Source organism: Mustela nivalis (genome assembly GCF_964662115.1).
Source record: "Mustela nivalis genome assembly, chromosome: 19".
Taxonomy (NCBI): Eukaryota; Metazoa; Chordata; class Mammalia; order Carnivora; family Mustelidae; genus Mustela; species Mustela nivalis.
Genome location: NC_139038.1, coordinates 22,635,624 through 22,651,035, shown reverse-complemented (window position 1 = coordinate 22,651,035; position 15,412 = coordinate 22,635,624). Strand labels below are relative to the sequence as shown.

At 42.3% G+C, this 15,412-nt stretch overlaps 1 protein-coding gene across 30 annotated transcripts in view; it reads right to left on the bottom strand.

The window, feature by feature from the left end:
- The window catches only part of TNRC6A (trinucleotide repeat containing adaptor 6A), a 198,385-nt gene that overhangs the window by 101,720 nt on the left and 81,253 nt on the right, over nucleotides 1-15,412 (bottom strand). For 7 of the 30 annotated variants that reach the window (XM_082714765.1, XM_082714774.1, XM_082714767.1 and 4 more), the window contains exon 1: nucleotides 322-846. The exons of 8 other annotated variants lie outside the window; for them this stretch is intronic. In XM_082714765.1, coding sequence (XP_082570891.1) covers nucleotides 322-326 — 5 coding nt within the window. In that variant the 5' untranslated portion in view covers nucleotides 327-846. Of the gene's footprint in view, nucleotides 1-321; nucleotides 889-1,407; nucleotides 1,683-15,412 lie in introns of those variants that run through there. 15 more of the 30 variants (XM_082714758.1, XM_082714760.1, XM_082714759.1 and 12 more) reach the window with 7 other exon arrangements.

Here is a 15,412-nt window from a genome sequence, read left to right as displayed (position 1 = left end):
GGCAGAGGCTCGCGCCGGGGCGGATGGGGGAGGGGAGGGGAGCCCGGGGGTGCTCACAAAGCTGCGGGGCTGCAGCCCGGACTGCGGGCAGGAGGCGCGGGCGAGCCGCAGCCCCCGGCCCGGCCCCAGCGGCGCAGCGCGGCCCCTCCGGGCCTCCCGCCCGGCCTCCGCAGCGGCGCCCCTACACCGCCCCCCGCGCCGGGGCCCGAAGTCTCGGGGACGCCCGCCGCCGCCGCTGCCGCCGCCGCCGCCCGCAGTCGCGGGCCCTGCGGCAGCGCCCCAGGCTCCTCCCGCCTGGAGGGAGGCCCCCGCCCCACTCACCTCATGTGTGTAAAGTGCACGAGCAAGTGGGGCGCGGCGAGTGAGGCTCGCGAGCCTCAAGCCCTCCGCAGCGCCGCGGGGAGAGGCCCGAGCCGCTGCACCAGCGCCATTTTCTACACCGACCCGCTGCCGCCGCCGCCGCCACCGCCGCCGCCGCAGGCCCCAGACCGGAAGTGAATGCCCTGTTCGGCAACCCCTTCCGGGGCCGCCGCGGCCACCGGCCTCAAGATGGAGGCCCTAGCAACTAACCCCGCAGCCGGGGCAGGCCCTTGGCAACCACCCGGGTGCGGCTAGCGGTCGGCCGCCGGACCTCCCTGAGGGGAGCGTCACCGCCTCCGAGGCGCCTTGCACAGCGGCTGGGGGCCCGCCGAGCCCCGGGCCCAGCCTCCGTCGCCGCGGCCGGCTGCGATCCGACTGGAGTCCCGCCCCTCCTCCTTCTCCTTCTTTGCTGCGACACAAGTTTCCTTCCCTGCCGCCCGGCCCCTCCCCCACCGAAACACACCAAAAAAGAAAAAAAAAAAAAAAAAAAGGGCTAAACCGCAAATTCTACCCCTGCCGCAGCAAGATGAGCTCGCGCGGCTTTTGAAATCCGGCCCTTGTAATTATTTTTGACCTTGGGCCAATTATTTAACCTCTCTGCTCCTCTGCTTCCTCCTCAGGTAAAGAATGCATACCTGAGGCGGACTGTGAGGCTTAAAAGCGATTTTTATCCACCGAATTTTGCAGACCGTTTGACTCAGCAATTCCCCTGGCATGAATTTCTGTTCCGAAAACAATCCCGGACATCGACAAATATTTCCCCGTCAACATGTTAAGTCCCGGGGATGAGGACGGTGAAAAATTGGTAAACGTCCAAAATGTCCAACACTCCGAGGTGGCTTTAAAAACTGAGTTCCTGGCGTGCGTTAGGGTACTGCAAAAATGATGGGGAAGAAGAGGAACGGCGGGGGGGAAAGTGGTTACAATAGAATAAGTGAAAAAGCGGTTCCAAACTCGCTTCCACGGTAGGAAACATGTAGCTACCATACGATACAGACGTGCAGTAAAGGAAAAATATCGAAGTGTCCGTGGGGGAGTCATACATACCTACAGGTAGATACAGCAATATACTTGCACGTAGATACAATAAGATACATGTGTTCGTGTGTATATGTGGATCTTCTTTCCGTCCTCTCCAAAAGCCTTTTTTTTTTTTTTTCCTCCTAATCAAAAGATGATCCCGCCTTTGGATGGTTAAAATCCATTCCTTCTCCGAGACCTCACTCTAAGGATCATCCTGTTTTCCTCTTTCTAAACTAAGTCTTTCTTTCCATGGGATTTCAAACATGCCCAAATCTCCCGCATTAAAAAAACAAAACCTCCCTTCACTGCCCGGTTCTTATCCTCTCTGAGGGAGATGTGTAATAAATAGGTTAATGAATAAATGAAAGAATGCACAGAAAGTCCTAAAGCACATGCACCAAAATGTTAACTGATGGTATTCGGCGGATTTTAATTTTATCTGGCTTTTTTATTTTGTTTCATTTTTGTACAATGAGCATGTTAAAACACCCCTCCTCCCCCCACGCACACACAAAATTTTTTAAAACCAGGTTTATAGGAGTGCCTGGCTTGTTCACTTGGTGGAGCATGTGACTCTTGATCTTGGGGTTGTAAATTGGTGTCCCACATTGAGTGTAGAGATTAAAAAATAAAATTTCTTTTAACAGAGGGCCAGAGGGAGAAGGGAAGGACAGGGGGAGACAGAAAATCTTAGGTAGGCTCCAAGCCCAGCACTGCGCCTGAGATCATGACCCCTGCCAAAATCAAGAAAACAACACTTAACCGACTGAGCCATCTAGGCACCCCAAAAATAAAATCTTAAAAAAAAAGTCATGTGGGGCGCCCGGGTGGCTTAGTCAGTTAAGCATCAGATTCTTGATTTTGGCTCAGGTCATGATCTCCGGGTCCTGATCTTGGGGGCCTGGAATTAAGTCTTTGTGGGACCTCCTCCTCAGTGGGGAGCCTGCTTCTCCCTCTCCCTCTGGCTCTCCCCCCTGCTTGTGCACTTTCTGTCTGTCAAATAAAGTGTTAAAAAAAAAAAATGGATTTACACAACGTGAAATGAAAGGGCACCAAATAAATGCTAAGTGACTTCTTTTCTGGCCATCATCGCTAAGTTCCATACATAGATATATTTGGTTTGGTTTGTTTTTTTTTTTTTAATGGTTCTTTCTACTTGAAATGTTAAAAATTATATCATTTTTTTAGAAGTTAGAAGATATGAACATGTGTGTATAGCACAGTGTGCTTTCATGCCAGGTTTATGAATAATTTTCCATGACAGCATAACACCATAAAAACTATTTATCAGTATTTACAGAGCTGTTAAGATTACCTGATTTTTTAAAAAAAGATTTTATTTATTTATTTGACAGAGATCACAAGTAGGCAGAGAGGCAGGCAGAGAGAGAGAGGAGGAAGCAGGCTCCCAGCCAAGCAGAGAGCCCTATGCAGGGCTTTATCCCAGGACCCTGAGATCATGACCTGAGCCAAAGGCAGAGGTTTAACCCCTTGTGCCCCCCAGGCGCCCCATGATTTTTTTTTTTTAATTAAACTTCCTTAGGTTTGAATAACCCACTGGTTGTCCATTGGGACATATAGCTATGCCTGGTTTTTGGTTGTCATAACTGGATGCTACTGGTATCTACTGGGTAGAAGTCAGGGGTTCTGCTAAACATCCTACAATGCAAAGCACAGCCCCACAATACAAGAGTATCTGAACCAAAATGCCATTAGCACCTAAGATTGGGAAACCGTAGAACTAATTCCCAGCCCCAGGGAAGTTGAGAAGGTAGGATTTCTTGGAGATCTTTCCAGTGTGATTTGACATAACCCCTCCAGGGCTGCCTTATGAAGCCATGCTAATCACTTTTTAATGAGCTCTTATGCATAGAGGTAGATCAAAGAAGAATGACCTTGTAAGACCAGCAGGGATTCCTTATCAGTAACCTTCTAAGGAATGTTGTCTTCTTATTATCATTTCCCTTTACTGAAAAAGTAGTCTCTCTTTCTATTTCGCATTATCATACATATTCTGGTAACTTCCATTAAAAAAAAATATTTAACACAATGAGCACTGACTAACATATAGAATTGTTGAATCAGGGGTGCCTGGGTGGCTCACTCGGTTGAGCATCTGCCTTCCGCTTCCCCCTGCTTGTGTTCTCTCTCTCTCTCTCTATCTCTCTCTCTCTTTCTCTTTTGATATGTCTCTCTCTATCCAATAAATAAAATCTTAAAAAAAAAAAAAAGAATTGTTGAATCATTACATTGTATATGTATATTAACTATACGGGAATTAAAATTTAAAAAAAGAAAACACACAAAACAGGGCAAAGGGATAGGTGAAATGGGTGAAGGGGATTAAGAGTACATGTATCATGATGAGCACTGAGTAATGTACATTACTCAGAACTGTTGAATCGAATCATATTCTACACCTGATACTAATATAACACTGTATGGTAATAATACCTTATTTCAAAGAAGATATATGTTCAAATGATTTTTTTTTTAAGATTATTTATTTGACAGAGATCTCAAGTAGGGGGAGAGGCAGGCAGAGGGAGAGAGAGAGAGGAGGAAGCAGGCTCCCTGCTGAGCAGAGAGCCCGATGTGGGACCCGATCCCAGGACCCTGAGATCATGACCTGAGCCGAAGGCAGAGGCTTAACCCACTGAGCCACCCAGGTGCCTTCAAATGATTTTCTTAAAAATGTGTCTTGCTCCTCACTTGGAGACATGGCTTATTTCTTTGAATGGATTTGCAGACCATTCTGAAATTTATGTAGACAATTTTCTTAAAACAATAAAGATGTTAAAGTAAAGTAAATAAACAAATAAAACAACAACAACAAAAACCAGCGGATGGAGCCTCACTCCTCCACAGCTCCTTTTTTCTGCTCTCCTTCTTAGAAAAGCTTCTTGGAAAGTGTTAGAAAAGTGCTCTATGCCAGCTACTTCCAGTTGCTGTCCACTTTCACCTGACATTGCTATTCATCCACCCAAATCGCTCATATCAATGCCACAAATGACCCTGAAGCTGTCAAACTCAATGGTAATATTCCTAACCGGTCTTGACTTAGCTCTTAGCTGTATTTCTGCAACGGGTCACTCCTGCCTTCTTTTGAGAGTCTCTTCTCTTGGCTGCCTTGGCAGCCCACTCTCCCTGAATTTTTTTTTTTTTTTTAGATTTTACTTATTTATTTGACAGAGCGAGAGAGATTACAAGTAGGCAGAGAAGCAGGCACTTGGGGTGGGGGTGGGGGGAGAGCAGGCTCCCCACTGAGCAGAGAGCTCTGATTCGGGGACTCGATCCCAGGACCCTGAGATCACAACTGGAAACGAAGGCAGAGGCCCAACCCACTGAGCTACCCAGGTGCCCCTCCCTGAATTTCTTTTTACCTCTCTATCCTTTCTTTTCTTTTCTTTTTTTTTTTTTTGTATCCTTTACCAACATCTCCCAATTTATACCAAATAAATGTCGGGATCCCCAAGGCTCCGTTCCAGACGTCTTCCCCATGTCTCTGCACTTTCTCCTTGGGATGGATGATCTCATACATTCTCTTATATCTAAATACTGTTTAAATAGAGATGCTTTTCAGACTCCTAGCCTTAGCCTGTATCTCACATGTATACCCCAGAATGCCAAAATGACAGATCACCCATGCAAGAAATAATTTTTGAGCACCTACTGTATGGACCTTTTACTCTGCCTTTTGTGAGGAACTACTTTGGTGGATTAAATCTAATGGGACAGATATATATATATATATATATATATATTTAATCAAACTATAAAGTGTATAATTACAAACAAGTGCAAAGAAGGAATGTTGTTCTAAGCAAGTGTAAAACAAAGGAACATCACATAGATTACGTAGCCAAAGGAAGTTTCTTTGAAAATGTCAGGCTTTGGGGCACCTGGGTGGCTCAGTGGGTTGGGCCTCTGCCTTTGGCTCAGGTCATAGTCTCAGAGTCCTGGGATCGAACCCAGCATCGGGCTCTCTGCTTGGCGGAGAGCCTATTTCCCCGCTCTCTGCCTGCCTCTCTGCCTCCTTGTGACCTCTCTCTCTCTCTTTGTGTCAAATAAATAAATAAATTCTTAAAAAAAAGAAAGAAAATGTCAGGCTTCACCTGAGAGCTGAAGGCTGAGAGACAGCCAACCAGGACCCAGGGAATAGGAGAGGAAAGTTCTCAGGCTGGAATTTACATCTGGGCATCTTCCTTATGGATGAACAAACTTTGTACTGCATTTGGCTTTAAATCCTCTGGAGCCACCATTTTTATTTTACTCACATAATCAATTCAGAACAAAACCAGAAACGAGATCTCGTATATAGAGTAATGGGTTTCATTACCACTGCTCATTGAAGTAAGCAAATGCCATTTCCTACAACAAGCAGAGTCCCTAGATTCAATGAATATTAGAATATTTTGTATGGCTCACTGTTGAAGTTTACAGTTTGAGAATTTGGATATAACATGAAATGCCTTTCCAACGATAACTTTTTATGAAATAAGCTGTAACTATCTCAGAAAGCTTCTCACTTCTTAGCATAATAAGAAGCAGGCTGTACAAATTTAAATTTAAATTTAAATTTAAATAAGACCCTTTCTCCATTTGTCTTTCTTCTTTAGGTGCTTGTTTCTTTGGTTTCTGAGGTTACCAGAACATAAATGTTCTCCAACCCTCTCTTCTTTATCTCACTGGGAGGTGTAAATGACTACCTTGACTTAGGAAATTATGTACTTGAAAGAAAATGATTTTTTTTTCCCTCCCAAGTCTTTACCAAATGTCATCATGATATATCTATATATGTATTTTTTTTAGGCAAAGCTCACTCAGAATATTCTTAAATTTAGAAAATTTTTCACAATAATGTGTAGATGGGAGTTGAAGGCATGAACATGAATTAGATTTCCTGGAGAGAGTATTTATTTTGTTAAAATTTATTTGGCACTTATGTGTCAGGCATGCATTGTTCTAAGTGCTTTACAAATATTAACTAAACATTCATTGTTTTCCTCCCATGGCTCCACGAGGTACGAATGTGATTCCCATTTTACAGATGAGGATAAATAACCTGCTCAAAGTCACATAAATTGTGGTAGTAAAACCAAGCAATTTGGCTCCTGAGCCCATGTCCCTAACCCCTACATTGTAAACTGGTTTATCTCAAGCATAGTAGACTCTGCAGGACTTTTTTTAAAGATTTTATTTATTTATTTATTTGACAGAGAGATCACAAATAGGCAGAGAGGCAGGCAGAGAGAGAGGAGGAAGCAGGCTCCCCGCTGAGCAGAGAGCCCGATGCGGGACTCGATCCCAGGACCCTGGGATCATGACCTGAGCCAAAGGCAGAGGCTTTAACCCACTGAGCCACCCAGGCGCCCCTATTTTATATTTTTTAATACCACCCCTTACTATCCACAAATGATCATCATAGATAATATAATCCACCTAACACATAATTTCAAAATATGTATATAATGAATTATCTCTGATTTAAAAGAGAAATAAGAGAGGGCATCTGGGTGGTTAAGCATCTGTCTTCGGCTCAGGTCATGATCCCAAGATCGGGCGATCAAGCCCCACATAGGGCTCCCTGCTTGGAGGGAAGCCTGCTTCTCCCTCTCCCCCTACTGTTCCCCCTGCTTGTGTTTCCTCTCTCCCTGTGTCTCTCTCTGTCAAATAAATAAATAAAATCTTTAAAAAGAGAGAGAGAGAAATAAGGGAACCGTAAGTATAAAATAAAATGTCTTTCACCAGACACTGGGAAATGTCTGGGAATGGTCTCCACTGGAAACCTCAGTAAAACAGGCAGATGCTAGCAGCTCTGTGTAGAATCCCTACTACAAATGCAGACTGATATGGTGGTGTCACATTGATTACTCACACACCAAGAACTGAGGTGATACTGGAGGCAAAATTTTTCTAGACTACAAAACAACTCGCAAGTTCTGAAACAACTAGACGGTAATTCTCCTTCAGTCGACGTGGTAATTGTATTAATGTTAGGGTCTATTAAAACTGAAAAACGTAAGGAGTTAGGTCTTTGGATAATTATAAACACACCTTCTGCCTGTGTGAGTGTCCAGGACGAGAGAGGGAATTTCCGTTTTGTGGGACTCTCCAGCATCCACAGCTCCTATCCACTGAATCTTAGCACACCACCACCACCACTTTGTGACAACTGAAACCACTTTTAATGGTTTCCCCAAACCCTCTGAGGAATGGAGGTGAGGTATTATTTTATTGAGAACCACTGCTATGGAATGAGAATATTCTTGAGGAAGTTTGGTACTCCGGGGAAGAAACCAGTGAGGGAGGAGGAAAAAAGGGATAACTGTAGCGTAATGGGGCCAAGTGATGCCTCCCCGACTTCTCAGACTGACATGTCAAAGCTGAGCCTCCTTCCTCCTGCTCCGTTCCCTTCCCCCACTACACACAAACATATCCCCAAGGGGACAGTTTTCCTCAGCTCAGTAATAACACTACTAGTCACCGAGAGGCCCAGAAACCTAGGAGTCAGTTTTGACTTTTCCGTCTCCCTCACCCAATGCATCAATAAATTATTCCATCTCCAAACTTGTATATTTCCCGTCTTCTGTTTCTTCACTGCAACCTCACTAAAAACTCCACAAATTCTTTCCTTTCTCCCTCTTTTATTTTTTGGTCATGGTATAGTTTATATAAAATAAAATGTACCCATGTGAAGTGAAAAATTCAATGAGTTTTGGCAAATAAATACACACATGTAACCATTACCACAGTCAATACATAGGACATGTGAATCACCGCAGAATATTCCCTCAGGACCCTTTTCAGTCGCTCATCTGCTACTGGCCACACACGCATACACAGGACACCAGAAAACTGTGCTTCTGACTTATATCCTCATAAATGAGTATTGTCAGTTCTAGAACTTACATAAATGGAGTCATACAATGTATCTATCCTCTGTGCCTGGCTTCTCTTGCTCAATATCTGGCAGCGACATTGATGTTGAAAGTATCAGAAGTGTGTTTCTTTTTATTACTGACAAGTATTCCATTGTTCACCATCTTCCATTGATTGACATTTGAGTTATTTCCAGTTTGGGGTTATCATGAATCCAGCTGCTAAGAACACTCTTGTACACATCTCTTTTTGGGGACATTCGACATATGTTTTTATTTCTCTTGGATAAATAGCTAGGAACACAACTACTGAATCACAGGAGAAGTGTATAGGAGAGCTTAACTCTATGAGAAACTCTAGAACGTTTCCAAAGTGGTTATACCAGGTTACCATTCCAGTCCTGAGAAGAGTTCTGTTGCTCCACACCCTTGGCCAGGACTGCACATGTTCCCTCTTTACCTCTTGAAATAATTCTCCATGTAGCATCCTTTACGACTTTTTCTTCAAATGAAAACTTAATCATCTTACTCTGCAGCTTAAAATAATTCAAAGACTTTCTAAGGCTCTTGATTCAAAGCCTAACCTCTTTAACATGGTCTGTGGTGCCTCCTCAATGGCCTCTCTTTTCATTCCCCCTGCTCTTAAGTCCAGGTAATCCAAGGGCCCGTCTTTCACTTTCTAAAAGATGCCCAGCTCCTTGACCCAGCCCACTGCTAACCTCCCACTGGCTCTCCAACACCTGTATACCACACCCAGGAAGGACTTTCTGACCACCACCTGTTAGGTGTCCCAATGACATATTCTAAAGGCATTCTCTACTCCTTTAATAGCACAAGCACATTTGTTATATAGTATTTCTGTCATTATTTGTTTAAGCTTTGATTCTCTGGATTCTTTGTAAGCTCCAGAAGAGCAAGGACCATGTCTGCCTTCTTCTCACTGTATCTTTAGCATCTATCACAATGCCTCCATTCCTCAGGTATTTTGGCTGCTTAAAATTCCTGAATGGCTCATTATATTCTATAGGATACTATCGGAAATCCCTTGCCTAGCACAAAAGGCCCTTCTAGACTTCTTACTAACCAAGCCTGCCCAATTTCTTAGAACTCTTATTTTGTGTTCCAGTGATACTGAGTCATTCCTACTCTCTCATGTTTTTCAATGCCTCTATGACTTGAACATGTTATTTCTTCTGAGTGGAACACCTCCCTTATTGTCTACCTAACAAACTCCGACCTCAAAGCCTGGTTCAAATGTTTTGATGAGCCTTCCTGGGATTCTCTGGACCTCATAACAACATAGATGGGATTCAAGTGCCAGTACTAACTTAGACTTCTCTGACTCTTGTCCCCTCCTATTCCGGTGGAAACTCAGCCCTCTGGAAAGAACCCTGTGAGCATTTATGGCTGGAATTGCACAGGTTCTCATGAGATAATTCATTTTATTCAGACCTTGCTGGCATGGAGGGCCCCAGAGAGTGGGGACCTGTCTGTTGGGTTCAGCGTTGTATTCCCTAGGACGTACAGCTGTGCCCCGGAGGTATTAAACATTGAATTAATACTTGTTGAATGATGAAGAATGAATGTCTTTGTTCTAAGCAATTCCATAACGAGTGTCAAGGAGCATCATTGTTCTCCCAGGTATTTCCTTGTTACCATCTTGACTGTCAGCATGAATTAGATTCATCTAAACATCTGCTTGGCTTCTTAGATCTGCTGGGTTTTGCTTTATCTTACAGCTGCAAACAACGTTCTTTCTATAAGGCACTTGTTTTCTGTCAGACCTACCAGGTACCTTCACTGTTTTGTTGAGAAGAAAGTGGGCACTTCTGCCCCTTACCAGGTTGCTCAGAAATTCACTGTTAAAATAATCAGTTATTGGGGTGCCTAGCTGGCTCAGTTGGTAGAGCACGCAACTCTTGATCTCGGGGTTGTATGTTCCAGTCCCATGTTGGATATAGAAATTATTTAAAAATAGAATCTTTCACCAAAAAATCAATTACTGTTTCCTGATTTTTTTTCTATGAATGGACCAAATGATAATGGCATCCTGCTTTTTCCTTGAGGGCCAATCTTCTTCACTCTCAGTCCATTCATTTGGATAGAGAAATGTCGCATTGAAAGCATTTTTATATTTTAAAACAATTCTGCTGGATGTCCATATGGATGAAATAGTACCTCAACTCATACCTTGAATCATATACAAAAATAAACTCAAAACATTTCCTATGCCTACATATGAAAACAAAAACTACAGAATTTCTAGAAGAACATTTAGGAGAAATTTTTGTGACCTTGATTTGGGCAATGATTTCCTAGTTAGCAGAAACACGATCTATAACACATAAAAATTAAGAAATTCTGTGTTTCAAAAGACACTGTTCGGAGAACGAAAAAACAGGCCACTGACTGGGACACAAGTTTTGACCTATGCATGCAGCCAATCACGTATCCAATAAAGAATTTGCATCCAGAATATACAAAGGAGATACAATACTCAATAAGAAGAAAACCTCTTTTTTAAACAGGCCAAAAATTTGAACAGACACTTCAATACATAAGATACCCAAATGCTCAACATTTTTAGTTTATCTAGGGAAATGCAAATTAAAACCACCACAAGATAATACCACACACCTGTAAGAGTGTTCAAAATTAAACGGATTGGCCTTCCTATTGCTGGTGAAGATGAGAAACATCTATAGCTCCCACACACTGCTGCGGGGGGGGGGGGGGACGTAAAATCATTCAATTAATATGGAAAGCCATTTTGATTCTTTTTTTTTTAAGGTTTTATTTATTTATTTATTTATTTATTTATTTATTTATTTGACAGACAGAGATCACAAGTAGGCAGAGAGGCAGGCGGGGGGGGGGGGGAAGCAGGCTCCCTGCTGAGCAGAGAGTCCCATGTGAGGCTCCATCCCACGACCCTGGGATCATGACCTGAGCCAAAGGCAGAGGCTTAACCCACTGAGCCACCCAGGTGCCCCCATTTTGATTGTTTCTTAAGAAAATAAGCACACACCTAACATATGACCTAGCCACGTACCCAAGAGACAAGAAAACATGTTTTCATACAAAGATTTGTGTGTGAACACTTATGGAAGTTTTATTTATAATACCCCCAAACTAGGAACAACGTGATTATCCATCAACAGCGGAAACAAATTGGTGTATATCCATAAAATGGAATATTCTTTGGCACTTAAGAGGAATGAACTATTGTTGTACACAACATGGATGAATTTTAAAATAATTATGCTGGGGCACCTGGGTGGCTCAGTGGGTTAAAGCCTCTGCCTTCGGCTCAGGTCATGATCCCAGGGTCCTGGGATCGAGCCCCACATCAGGCTCTCTGCTCAGCCGGGAGCCTACTTCCCTCTCTCTCTCTGCCTGCCTCTCTGTCTACTTGTGATCTCCGTTTGTCAAATAAAAAAATAATAATAATTTAAAAATAAAATAAAATAAAATAAAATAATTATGCTGATAGAACTCAGACCCCAAGAAAGAAGAAACTATCACGCAATTTAAATAAAATTCTAGATAATGTAACTTATTCTATAGCAATCGAAAGTAGATCAGTGCTTGGTTGGGGATGGGGAAGATGCAGGAAAGGAGAGAGAGAAAGATTACAAAAAGGCAGGAGGAAACTTCTGGGGGTGATGGGGGTTTATTACCTTGATTGTGGTGATGGATTCCCAGCTATATACATTTGTCAAAACTTACCAGATGATACATTTTTAAACATGCAATAGGCCATGTCTACAAACAAAAAGTCTGAGAAGAAATGGGACATTTATATAATATCAAAACACCTCCCACAAGACGCTTAAAGAGAAAAGAGTAACTTTACGACAGAGAAGCCTGAGAGACACCACCTTAACAGAGTCATCAAAGGGAATGTGGTCAGGAATGGGACACCTCAAAATCCAGCAGCACTTGGACGGATGCAGTGAGAAGAAGCGGCAGCTCTGTTCCTCTCAAAGATGCATAACCTTTCGTGAGGAAAGCTCAGATCAGCAAGACTGTGGCACGTTCTTCAGAATAACTGGCTTGTGATTCTTTCAAGTGTCAAGGTTAATGAACGTCAAGGAAAGACTGAAGAGCTGTTTGTGCTTGAAAGAGATGAAAGATAAAGCAACTAAAAGCAATATTGGAGGGGTGCCTTGGCGGCTCGGCAGACTGAGCAGCTGACTCTTGACTTCAGCACAGGCCACGATGTCAGGGTTCTGAGATGGAATAGCACATCGGGCTCCCTGCTCATCGTGGAGTCTGCTTCTCCCTCTCCCTGTCCCTCCCCTTGCTCACTCTCAAGCTCACTCTCTCTCTCAAATACATAAATAAAATCTTAAAAAAAAAAAAAAAAAGCAATGTTGGGATTCTCAGCTGCATCCCTTTGCTAAAAAGGCATTATTAAGATAATCATGCGCTTAGGGGAGCCTGGGTGTCTCAGTTGTTAAGCATCTGCCTTTGGCTCAGGTCATGATCCCAGGGTTCTAGGATTGAGCCCTGCTTGAGGGGGGAAAAAAATCCCTGCTCAGCGGGGAGGCTGTTTCTCCATCTCTCACTCCCCTGCCTGTGTTCTCTCTCTGTCTCTGTCCAATAAATAAATAAAATCTTCAAAAAAAAAAAAAAAGATAATTATGAGCTTAGATTAGATAACATCAATGGTAATTTCCTAATTTCAGCGGTTGTGTTTGAGGAGAATTTCCTAGCTTGTAGGAAATATGACTTATTCCAGGGTGATGAGGCATGTATTGGGGTCTATTTCCAGATTGTGTCAGCAGTTAGTTCCAGAAAAAAGTGCTTTTTCTGTACTTCCAGCTTTTCTGTTAGGTTGTGATGGTTAAAGAAAATTATTCTATTTACACCTTTGTTTACATAACTGAGATCTCTGGGACATAGATTCATAGAAGTAGACTAGTTGGGTCAAAGGATATGAACATTTAAGAATATAATAAATATTACCAAAATGCCTTTCAGAAAGATTGTGCCAATTTATACTCTTGTCAGCAATTTATGAAAGCACCTATTTCGTTACTCATTTGGGGCACTATGAAACACCTATGTCTCTGCCAATCTGTTATCTCATTTAAATTGATATTTATTGAGTCACGAGTGAGGCTGAGAAAGAGTCTATGTGTTTATAAGCAATTTGTGGTTCTTTTGAGCTATATCTTTATAATCTTTGTCCAATTTTATTTTTTTTTTATTTATTTTTTTTTATTTTTATTTTTATTTTTTATTTATTTATTTGACAGAGAGAAATCACAAGTAGATGGAGAGGCAGGCAGAGAGAGAGAGAGGGAAGCAGGCTCCCTGCTGAGCAGAGAGCCCGATGCGGGACTCGATCCCAGGACCCTGAGATCATGACCTGAGCTGAAGGCAGCGGCTTAACCCACTGAGCCACCCAGGCGCCCTCTTTGTCCAATTTTAAAGCTATTCTTATTTCCCTTTTTATTTCTAAAAGTTCTTTGTATATTGAGGAACTTGGCTTTTTTAATCTGTTGTCTGGATTTTAAAACTATTTTAAAACTGGATTTTAAAACTATTCTAGCTTGGTACCTACCTTTTAAACTTAGTGTGTGTTATTTTTTAAAAGATTTTATTTATTTATTTGAGAGAGAGTAAGAGAGACAGAGGGAGCAAGGCGAAGAGAGAGCAGGAGCAGGGGGAAGCGGCTGAGGAAGAGGGAGAGGTAGAAGCAGACTGAGCAGGAAGCCTGGCACAGGGCTTGATCCCAGGACCCTGAGATCATGACCTGAGCTGAAGGCAGGCACTTAATGACTAAGCCATCCAGGCGCCCCTAGTCTGTGCTATTTTTGTACTGTGCAGCTATTTTAAAAAATTGTTTTAGAGAGAGAGAGTGTGTGTATGCATGTGTGTATATGCAAGAGGATAGAGAGGCAGAGAGAGAGAACCTTAAGCAGGCTCCATGTCCAGCATGAAGCCTTATGTAGGGCTCAATCGCACAACCCTGAGGTCATGGCCTGAGCCAAAATCAAGAGTTGGACAACTGACCGAGCCACCACGCGTCCTCCTCCCTGATTCGTAAACAGCTTTACCATATACCAGCTTCTCAAATATATCTGGGTTGATTTCTAGATTCTAATCTGTTTTGTTAACGTGCCTTTCTCTTCATGTACAAGTACCAAACTTTTTTCATAAACACAGCTTTTATAGTATGCTTGATACCTACTAGGGTTACTCCTTCTTTATTACTTTCCGTTTTCAGAATTTTCCTGGCTAGTCTCACTTGTTTATTTTTCCATTTGAACTTTAGACTCAGTGAGTCAACTTCCAAAAAAACCCTCATAACGTACTTTTTTGATACAAAGTTAATGTAAAGTTTAGTGTTGTGAAATTGCACAACTTTACACCATCAAATCTTAATCGTGAACAGGGTATGTTTTCCATTTGCTTCTTCTTTCATTTTCCTTAATTTTTGTTGTTGCTGATGTGGTAATGGTTGGTGTTGGCCCTTTTTTAAGTACAATATTTTCTTTCTTTCTTTTTTTCTTTTTTCCTAGCTTTTCTCTGAAACATAGTAATGCCTTTGATTTGGGGGTATTTATAACCAACTACCTTTCTAACTAAATTCACTGTTTATGAGAGACTTTCAATTAGTACTCTTGGATTATCTAGATATACAATTCTGCTACTTAAAAATAATTATCAGATTATCTTTACATTGGAATTATTAAACTTATTTTTAAATCTTCTTACATCTAGAATAGTGTTAAATAATAGTGGCAGTATATTCCTCTTATCTCGTTGCCAGCTTTAATGGAAAATGCTTCTAGCATCCATTCTAAACATGATGCATTTTATAACTGAAATGTTTTTTATCATGTCAGTGATGGAGGTTGAAATTTATTAAACTCTCTTCAAGTCTCTAAAAAGGGTCATGTGGTCATTCTCCTGTAGACAGTATTAAGGGTTCCTATAATATCAATAAAGAGTCAGTGTGACAGGGACACCTGGGTGGCTCAGTCCTTTAAGTGTCTGCCTTCAGCTCAGGCCATGATCTCAGGGTCCTGGGATCAAGTCCCACATCAGGCTTCCTTCTTAGCAAGAGTCTGCTTCTCCCTCTGTCTCTGCCTGCCACTCCTCCTGCTTGTGCTCTCTCTCTCTGCAAATAAATA